Source organism: Acartia tonsa, chromosome 4, assembly GCF_053477335.1.
Source record: "Acartia tonsa isolate MP-2025a chromosome 4, ASM5347733v1, whole genome shotgun sequence".
Taxonomy (NCBI): domain Eukaryota; kingdom Metazoa; phylum Arthropoda; class Copepoda; order Calanoida; family Acartiidae; genus Acartia; species Acartia tonsa.
Genome location: NC_137263.1, coordinates 5,302,390 through 5,313,158, shown reverse-complemented (window position 1 = coordinate 5,313,158; position 10,769 = coordinate 5,302,390). Strand labels below are relative to the sequence as shown.

The following is a 10,769-nucleotide window of genomic DNA, read 5'->3' as shown; positions in this document are numbered from 1 at the left end:
AAAAAGAATCCTAGTTTTTCAAACAAAAATAAATACAGTTTTTAAACAAAATAAATACTGTAGAACAAAAAAAACAAAGATTGGGGGCTAATTACCTAGTAAAAGATCAAATCTTGCATAAAACAGATTACAAACATTTAGAAATTCAACTTTTTATTTATAATTTAAGTCATATTCTATTTTACTAAGGCTGGGAGAAAAGAACAATTACAATTTACAATAATAAACAAGGGTGAACGCAAACTTATTTTTAAATAATAATTTTTTTCCATAAACCAATTTAAAACAAAATCCTAATGGTTAAAATAATATTGATCTAGCTTTATTAAGAAAGTTTAGAACAAGTGTATTTTCATGTTATATTGTAAATAATCTCAAAAATTGAAAAGAAAAAACTGATATAAAATGTTGTTAGCCCTGTTGCGCTGTTGCCGCGTATTTACAATTTTTGTAAACAAACAATTATTTCAATTTAAAATTTATTTTTCATTTGTCGGTTTTCTAGGATTGCTCAAAGATGGTTATTCAATCTTGTTGTTTTATTAATATAATTAGGGTTTCGTCCCTATCCTTTGATGACAATTTGAAGTATCCTCCACACCACTTCTTTAATTCTAATTTGATTTAATCTTATTATAGTATTTTATATTGTTTGTTTCCGCGGTAATAAATATCTCGCTATATAACGTGTACCTATTAGGTTTTCCAAGTCCAAATGTGTTTTAAACAATTTTTAAAAATATATCACTTGGGCACGATTTGGCTATTTTTTTTTCAATTGATGCGTTTATGGATATGATCACTGCAGTTTTGTTGTTTGTAATATCTGCAAACTCCGACGTACCCGACAGAGAATTTTTTTTTTAAATAGAGCTCTTTGAATCTTATTTTTAAGCGATTTATTGAATAATTTTAGTACTTATTTGTGAAATAGATATTTAGAACTAATTGTCTTGAATAGTGTGACGAAAGGAAAATCTGATAATCACAGATGTGTAGTTTAATATGTATATACACAGTGGCCCTAGCGTATCTTTGGCTTAAAAATCTTTACCTTAACAGTTGAAACTGTCATAACTTTTTTATTTTTAGGAGTTATGACTTAATTTTTTCCTATTGCGAAATGGGATTGCATGTATTTTAATAGGAAAATTAAAAAATATAATTATTTATCAATTCTACTGTTGTTTTACCAAGATATGCAAATTTTTGATAAAAAAAATCGTTTTGTTTTACTCAACGCAGGGAGGGAGAAATTCAAACACATTGCTCAAAAATTTGAAGTGCAAGTAATACTTAAGTTACAAGAAATCTAAAATATGTTTTGGAAAGGTCTTAAAAATGTCTTAAACATTTGGTTTAAATTTTAAAAATATTGCCCACCCCCAAGCCGCCAGGGGGGGAAAACCGAAACGGTAAGAAAAAGTATGCCTCATACGGGGTGAGATGGGGTGAACTTCCCACGGATAAAATCTAATGAAATTTTGCACACTCATTATTAAGCATGTCTTGTTGCCGCGTTTTGCTGCGTGTAATGGTAGCACTATTTTTGGGCTAATAGTAACCGCTCAAAAATACCTTATATTTAAGGACTTCCAATTGCCCTAAAAAAAATTAAATATTAATTTTTTTTAATAAAAAACAATAAATGAGGCCATGATTAAATTATTTATGTAAAAAAATTATTAATTTATCTTAAATAAGACCAAAGATATGATGTTTTTAACACCTACTAAAAGGATAAATTTTGTCGGGATTTGGCCAAAATATCGCATTGACTAAAGTTGTTTACAAAAGATACACTACACTACGCTGCAGGGCCGCAGTGAAGATCTCAGTAACCACTGAACCGATCGGATTCTACTCTTCAGGGTATATACCTATTGGTCCTGCGGTGGTTTTAAGCTATTTTCTTGGGGGGTGAGATACCCCCAACCCCCCAAAAAACAAAAAAATCCCCCCCCCATTTTTTTTTTTTTTTTTTTACAAATTTTACGAATTTTGCGAATTTAATCGCAAAATGTTTTCCTGTTGGGTAGGTGCGAAAATTTGTGATTCGTTCTGCTGGGTAAGTAATAGAAGAGAAGATGTAATTATACCTCTTGGGGCAAAGCCCCTAGAGGCTAGGGGCGAAGCCACTAGTATGTATATAAAGGATAGAGATCATTAGACACTTATATAAGTTATTTTTTTTTACCTTTCAGAAGAAATGACTGAAACAAAACCTGAATTTAAATTGAAAAATCCTCCAGAGGATGGAATTTCTAGAGTCACTTTTGGTCCTCATTCCTCACAATTTCTTCTTGTATCATCATGGGATAAAAAGGTTTAAATTTTCTGTAATAATCATCTCCAAATTTACATATAATATTTAACAAAATAGTAAAAATAATATTAAGGGCAATTATGCCTATAAGTAGGTACGTAGCGTAGCTAAAACAAAATCTGAACAATCTAAAGAATTTGTACTTTTTGTAAGAGTAACTTACTAACATACCCTAATTTTGCGTAGCTGCTCTTCTAATATATTTATAATACAGACAATAATAGTATTTTTTTAGGTGAGATTATATGATATTGCGGCTAATACTGTTAGATGTACGTATGCTCACTCAGAACCAGTTCTCGATTGTGTTTTCCAGGATCCTATCCATGTTTGGTCAGGGGGCCTGGATCAAATACTCAAATGTTACGATATCAATTCAGGTTTGCTTTTATCTATCATTTAGAAGCAGAATTAAGGACGGAAGTTTAGGCGTTTTCCAAACGTCTTGTAGGTACAGAGATCAAGCCTCAGATATATTAATTATGCTACGAAATAATATTAAGATAGCGCTATGAGTTATAGTTCATCTCTTAGTTACATATACAATCGATCAAACAATTTTAAAGTACAAAAATCTTTCAAGTTTAAATTTTAGGAACTGAGACAGCGATCGGAAGCCATGAGAGTGCAATAAAATGTGTCTGCTATTCTAATGAACACAATATTATATGTACTGGAAGCTGGGATTCAACAGTCAAAATCTGGGATCCGAGAGTTAATAATTGTACAGGTACTTTTAATCCTGCTAGTACACCTTTAAGGGTAAACTGTAAGGGTCTACAATCATTTATCAAAAATAAAAAAATAAAGCCTGGAAGGAAAATTATTTCAATCCATTATAATATAGGTACTTACTTCATATATTCAACTATTATCTATTCCAATATTGAGATATTTTAGGATTTATATTTTCCAATGAAATTCAACTCGGGTGGAAAACATACAAAACTGAGATATTGATTTTAACAAAAATTTTATTATTAGGAAGCTACGCCCAACCTGATAAAGTATACACAATGTCCTTGGCTGGAGACAAGCTTGTGGTTGGTACGGCAGGAAGACATGTCTGGATTTGGGATATCAGGTAGATTCAAAATAAATAAACAATGTATTGACAGAGAGTTCTCGATTGATATGACTTTTTTCATGTCATGTGTAGGGAGTACCTTTTAATGTTCTTTACATTTAAACCTGGAGACAAGCAACCTGGTGATCTACGGTCTTTGTGTGGATTACTTAGAAAAAAAATTCTGCCTGACATAGTAGCTTTGGTCATATTTGTATCTTCTCTACCTAATAAGTTTAATATAATGTTGGTTTTGATTTTTAATCAATGTTATTTTTATATTATTTCACTAATTAAGAATGATGACAGTTGCTCCACAGAAGCGTGAATCAAGTCTAAAATACCAAACCCGGTGTATCTCATGCTTTCCAAACAAGAGTGGATATGTGCTAAGCTCCATAGAGGGAAGAGTGGCAGTTGAATACCTTGACTCAAGTCCAGAAGCACACAAGAAGAAATACGCCTTCAAATGTCACAGGATTAAGGAGGGCGGAGTAGAAAATATTTATCCTGTGAACGCCATATCATTCCATAAGAAATACAATACTTTTGCTACTGGTGGCTCCGATGGATTTGTTAATATTTGGGATGGTTACAATAAAAAGAGACTATGCCAATTTCACAGGTAATTAGTAGTTATTTTTATTACATGAAAATTTTTTATAATAAAATGTGTATCTCTATATTGAAAATTGAAAAGTTAGTGATCCTAATATTTTATTCTATTTGCTTTTAGAACTATGTTTTAATGATGTTTTTAAAATATAACGAATGGATAATGAAACTCTTGTGTCAAATAGAGAACTATTTTACTGGTGGTCTTTGAGTTTGCTTTATATGTCGGAAATAGTTAATTTTGGAAAAAGAAATAAGACAGAATTTTGTTTTACTCAAATATTTCTACTTTTTAAAGCCTTAATGTTTAAATCATAGTCCTCCTCATTACAAATGACTATCTTATTATTCGTAAACAATTTTGAATCCCTATTCTACCAGCTTAGTAACTAGTCCTTAAACATTTAAAACAGGGTCAAGTATCTTATTTTTATTTAGATATCCAACAAGTATTGCCAGCCTGTCCTTTGCTGCGGATGGAAGCGTCCTTGCCATTGCATCCAGCTACATGTATGAAGATGAAGAAATAACGCGAGACTTGCCAGAGGACGCTGTGTATATCAGACAAGTCTCAGATCAAGAAACAAAACCAAAATAAGTGACAAATTAAATCATTTATATAGTCATTTCTTAATCTTTGATCTCAGATTGAAGTATGGTTTTCAATTTTTAACAATTAAATTAGTTTCTTATTGTAAAACAAATATAGTTTTGTGTGTAAATACTAAATATTGACATTGAAAACTATAAAAAGATTTATAAGTTTATAAACTTTGCCTACAATTGACAAATATGTACTGAATGAATATAATTTTTCCATTTTTCAACATGTAAACAGTTTCAATATAAATTGAATAAACATTTAACATTTTCTTTGTTTTTTACTTAAAAGTATTTTATTTTAGTTTTATTTCTTTTCAGTAGGTATTGAATAAAAATGGATAAAAAATGTGTAGAATATAGCTCCTCACAACCAACAAAGCGGTTAAAAATAGAGAATGTTAAAGATCCGACTGACTTAAAATGGAAATATATCAAGCGTAATAACTTAGACTTAAGTCTTGTTATTTTATTTGATAAAGTTGCAAGTAGGTAGGTATATGGAATCATATAATGTTTTGTTACAATTAGAGGCATAAATGAAACAGTAAATTTAATGAGAGGATTTAAGTCGTGATGTTATTTTTTTTTATATTTTTTTTAAAAGCGAAGCTTTTCTATAATTAGAGTCGGTCCGTACGTCCGTCCGAGCTAGATAGCTTTTATTCGTTAATTTAGGCATGTTAGAATTGTCCTATCGATTTCAAACTTTGCATGATGATTCCTGTAGTGGTTAGGTACGATTTAGAAAGCGTAGCAACTCTATAATCATTCCCAGAATGTCAGTACGTCCATTTTAAACATGTTGATTTTTCTACTTTTTTAACAATAAATTTTTAGGTGATCTAATTATCCGTTTGATCTGATTTTTGGTATATTGATTCCTGGGACCACAATGAACAATATTTAAGCGAAGCAACTCTATAATCAAGTCCTAAAAATGTAAGTATGTCCATAAACATTATCCTGTATCAAGCAGTTTTCCAACTTCGACTCTTTCGATACTTTTATATTCTGATTATTCAGTTCAGACACTATACAAGCGTTAATGTCCGTTTGTCCTACCGTTTCAGTGCTTCGCTTTTATGGATGTTGTCATCCTTGTTTCATTTACAAATTTTGTTTGAGCCGTGTGATAGTGAGCGAGTGATATTATAGTCACATAGAAGCTGCTCTTCAATAGATATAGGTATTTGATTGGTGAAATCTCTCGTTAACACCCACCTGGTTTTTTTTAGGAATACTGTCGATTCCTTGTCAATCTTATTATATAAAGTAGAAACCTTTATATAAACTAGTGGAGGGATAAGACATAGCTTTTTAAAGAATAATACAGCTGAAGCTAATCCTGAAAAGGATAAAAAATACTATTATTTTATAACATGAAATGTAATTTCAGGGATATTTTTAGCAACCTTGAGAAAGAAATTGAATATTTAACCGGAGAGTTGGCTCAAGTTAAAGTTTTTGGCAAAGTTTATCCAATTCCACGTAAACAAGCAGGTTAGGAATAATGGTATATTATATCTGTTGAGGAATATAGAGTTATTTAGGGTAACTTAGAAGTTAGAATAATGCTCGTCGATTAATGCCATAGAAGGACATGATAGTTATACATAGGAGAGACATGTCAGGAAATAAATACAGATCTTTCAGGGCCATCTCTAATTGTAATGATTGTTCGCGTCTGAACTTACCTAGAATAACTCATACAAAATAGAGGTTATGGAGTTAATACATTCCATGATTTCCGTATGTTGTATCCAGCTGTAACCAAGAACTAAATTATATAAAAAAGTATTATATTATTTTCAATATGATTTATTTTGGTTGCTGGTCATTCCTTAATGCACATGAGTAGTCAACTCAACTGAAATCTGAGTTTTCATTAATACTTAAAACACACAGGATATATAAGAGTAAAGGGGAAAAGAAGAGGTACCCCAATCAAGCAAAGACTTATTGACAAAGAGCTATAGACTGACACAAATGTTACCTTCAGTAATAGTTATTTCTCGCAACGTATTAATAACAGCTTTCCGCGGATATAAAGTGTATACATAAAATATTAAAACCAGTTTTTAGCCTCGAAATGCACAGTCTAAAAGGACAGGTTTTAATTTTGTGATTGTACATTTTTATATTCGTAGAAAACTGGATATAATACGATGCTAGACATAATTTTTCAGTATGTCTGAGTACCGGTTCTAATCCCCGGATATTAATCGGTTTCGGGAAAATGTTCTACAAAGTTATCTTTTTTATTTTTCTGATTAAATTAAAACTTTGTTGCTATTAGATGTATACATAATCTTCTTTGTTTATTTAGCATATGGTGAGAAAGGATTGACATACAAGTATAGTGGAACAACTATAGTGGCTAAAGAATGGACACAAACCTTACAATACCTCGTGGACAGGGTGCATGCTGTCACAGGTTTCAGATACAACTTTGCTCTAATAAACAGGTTCCATTCTATAAGAACATAAATAAGGTAGGATGTATGAATGTCTGTTCACTAGTGATGGCAATCCGTCGAATTTTTGGGCCGGATTCGGATTCTTAAAGAATCCGTCAAAAAAGTGGCGGATTCCTTGCGGATTCGGATTCCGGATTCTAGCAATATTTTAAAAGGATTTTTTAAATTTTTTTAAAAATTAAGTGCTACATATGTCCTAGAAATCAATGTTCTTGGTGTTCTCTATATTTCACTTTCGAGAATCGAACCAGATTTTAAAAGATATTATATATAATGATGAAAATCTTTGCCTTCAAAGAGGAGGAGTTGAAAGAAAAAACTCAAGACGCTAATTTTAGCCTACCAAATAAGAATCCGGAATCCGCTATTAAAAAACGGATTCCGGATCCGGATTGCCAACCCTACTGTTCACTCTTCTTCCTAACCTTTAAACTGACCAGGAAAGGTTTTAATAGGTTCTAGGTTTGTTTATATATTTTGGGAAAGGTTAGATCGATAGTTATAAAAATGGTCCTGGTAAAATACCCCTTGTAAAACTCCTAGAACATACTCTAAATAAAATACCCCCTTAATTTTTATGAGATGCCTATTAGATGTTGATAGATTGTTTATTATTTGAAATTTACCTAAAGAGTTTTTTTCCTAACCAAAATAATTTTCCTAAATGACATTGTTCTTTTTGTAGTTCAATTTTTAATTTTACAAGAAATTCTGTGAAGAATAACAGTAAAACACTATGGAGAAAGGGTTAAATAACTGAATTTCCCTATCACAATGACCTTGTGCCGACTCTCAATTGGGTTGTTAAAAATCAACCAATGTTGTCGGGAATATTAACACAGCCAAGTAGCAGAAAACAATTTACTAGAAGACGAAAAAGGTCATTGAAAAAGGGGAGGAGGTAGTTATCTGTATATACATCTATACCATAGATTTGTTTGTGAAGATAACACTTAGAAAAATATTGAAATTGATTTTTCAAAAAGAATACATAACCATGACAAGTTTGTCTAGATATAAGGATGGTTCTGACAAAATGGGTTACCATAAAGATGATGAGAAAGAGTTGGACAAAGAAACGCCAATTGCAAGTCTTACATTCGGAGCAGAAAGAGATTTTATTTTCAGGCATCAGGTAAATTGAATACGGCTTTCTAATTATTCTAGATTGGTGGGTTGGTTAGCCTCGAGAGGACGGTCACATGTATCTGGTAACGCACATGTATTGCACAGTTCTAGATAAGTTTAATTGGTGTAGTATAAAAAACTTTTAATTTTGCGACTGAATCATTGTTTTGTATTTTATTTTCCAATTCTAATGATAATGGATATATTTTACTTTGTTTCCTTTTTATTCTTTCGGCTGTGCCACAATTCTTTATGTCCCTCATCTGGTCAAGGGGTGCATGGTCAATGTTGGTCATTAGCTTCCAACCACCCAAAGTTATAAAGTAAGCTTTCTGAAAAGAAAAAACTTACCCCCATAGTAATTTCAGAGATCATTTGCATCAATTTAATTTTAAGATTTTGAGTCTTGGGATGATTTTAAGCTATTTTTCTCCTTTCTCTGCCCCTTGGAATTTAGAGACCCTAGAGAGTGCAGTAGCTAGTTTGCTTATAAAGAAGATAAATTTAAAAATAAGGATGACAACATCCATAAGTAGCGAAGCTCAAAAATTATGAATGGATATCATGAAAAAATTACTATAAAGCAGTGTCATATGATAAACATTAATCTTGGTAAAATAGAGAAATCATCAAACCTTTAAAATCACGCAACCTTATAATCATGAAAACTTATAAATCTAGGAATCGATCTAGCACCGCAATAAATAGACAAATCTTAATGAAACTTAATGGAAATATGTAGAACATGAGCATATTCAATCCCTGATAATTTCAGCTGTCAATCCTGAATGAGAACCGAGTAAAACATGAAAACCTAAAAAATCTAGGAATTGATCTAGCTCCACAATAAAAAAATCTTAATGAAATTTGGGGATAATATGTAGAATATAAAATTATTTATACCGTGAAAATTTCAGCCCTGTATCTTGAAAAGGAGTTGAGAAAATCACGAAAACTTAAAAATTTAGGAATCGATCTATCACCCCAAATAACAAACAGATGGACCAAACAATGTTTATATTAGATGGGCATATGTCATGAGAATATTTACTAAAAATTCCAGCTGTCTATCTTGAATAGAAGCCGAGTAAATCACGTTTCAGACATACAGACAGACATACATACAGATGGACATTTCAAATTATAGAGTAGCTTCGCTACTAAAAATAGAGGGGACAATGAAGCTCAAATTTATCTATACCTATTTATTATTTTAGGATAAAAAGGCAGAGAAAATAGAAGATGAAAAGTTTGTGCTTACAGATGGTTTATTACTACTGATGAATCTTCCAACAAATAACTATTGGTATCACAGTTTACCTCCAAGAAAATCTTGTAAAGAAACAAGGTATAATTTTGACTATCTTTTCTAATGGGTTAGTTTAAGAAGTGTATAATTTTAAAGTTATAATATTCCTTTTAATAAATTCAGTTTTTTTTTTATCAAAAAGTGAAAGTTTATCCCATTTATAGAGATCATAATTTTATGATTACTTTAAAATTGTCTATAGTACGAAACAATACATGTTTTCTTTCATTATAGCTAAAATACGATTTTTATCTAGCCCATGTCTAGACCAAATGAATAATTACAGGATAAATTCCTGTCCGTCCTCGGTCGACCTTTAAAAAATAATGTTCTAAATTAAAGTTTTTATGTGTTTGAGTTTCAAGAACAGCTTTTCTTTAAGTAGTAAAGTTAGGAAATTTCATGTAATAATCGAAATTCTTTATCTACTTTATCTTCTAAATAGGTACATTTTCTATAAAAAAAGAGAACATTTTAATTACATTACTTACAGGGGCGTCCAAGCTTTTTATTTTGGGGGGGGTAATTCGTTTTTGGGCGGGGTAAAATAGCGCGCTAAGCGCGCCGCAAATTTTTTTTACCCCCCCCAAAATTTTTACCCCGGGGGTAAAATTTGCTTGGGGGGGTAATTACCCCCCCTGAAATCTGTTGGCAGGGGTAAATTTAGTTTACCCCCCCCAAAGCTTACCCCCGGGGTAAAATTTTTTGGGGGGGTAATTTAAATTTTATTAAATACATAGTATTAAAAATGCGCGCAAAGCGCGCAAAAATTTATTTTATTAGAGATTTTTATATTGGGGGGGGTATTTACCCCCGCAAAATTGTTTGGGGGGGTAAATACCCCCTCCTAAATGGTTGGGGGTGCCTACGGCACCCCAAGGGTAAAGGTAAATTTTAAATGGGGGGGTAAAATGAAAAAAAATTTGGGGGTGCCTACGGCACCCCCAAAGTCGTTTGGGAGGGGGTAATCGCCCCATTACCCCCCCCCTTGGACGCCTATGATTACTTATACTAGTTTTATTTTTTAGGATCAACATAACATTCAGAAAAGTCATAAGCAGATAGAAATAAGTGGAAAAATTTTATAAGTAACTATGATATATGTATATTTTATTAATTTTTTTATATTGCCAATTTTACTAAAAATGAAGCATTAAAACTGTTAATATTTTTTATGTGAAAATTTTTATGCTCTTTAGGAATTTTACCCTCATTATTGAGTGACTTATTTGATGAAAATTATTG

At 31.5% G+C, this 10,769-nt stretch overlaps 2 protein-coding genes across 2 annotated transcripts; both read left to right on the top strand.

The window, feature by feature from the left end:
• The first annotated feature begins 2,194 nt into the window (after nucleotides 1-2,194).
• Nucleotides 2,195-4,928, top strand: Bub3 (mitotic checkpoint protein Bub3). The gene is made up of 6 exons (XM_080155853.1): nucleotides 2,195-2,326; nucleotides 2,562-2,706; nucleotides 2,922-3,056; nucleotides 3,311-3,410; nucleotides 3,691-4,017; nucleotides 4,446-4,928. The coding sequence occupies exons 1-6, from the start codon at nucleotides 2,210-2,212 to the stop codon at nucleotides 4,603-4,605; spliced, it is 984 nt and encodes a 327-aa protein (XP_080011979.1). The 5' UTR covers nucleotides 2,195-2,209; the 3' UTR covers nucleotides 4,606-4,928.
• A 4-nt stretch (nucleotides 4,929-4,932) lies between these two features.
• On the top strand, nucleotides 4,933-10,769 carry LOC145315773 (DNA oxidative demethylase ALKBH2-like). The gene is made up of 6 exons (XM_080155854.1): nucleotides 4,933-5,099; nucleotides 6,007-6,110; nucleotides 6,937-7,075; nucleotides 8,102-8,222; nucleotides 9,433-9,563; nucleotides 10,553-10,769. Exons 1-6 carry the CDS (start codon nucleotides 4,945-4,947, stop codon nucleotides 10,587-10,589), a joined length of 687 nt encoding a protein of 228 aa, XP_080011980.1. The 5' UTR covers nucleotides 4,933-4,944; the 3' UTR covers nucleotides 10,590-10,769.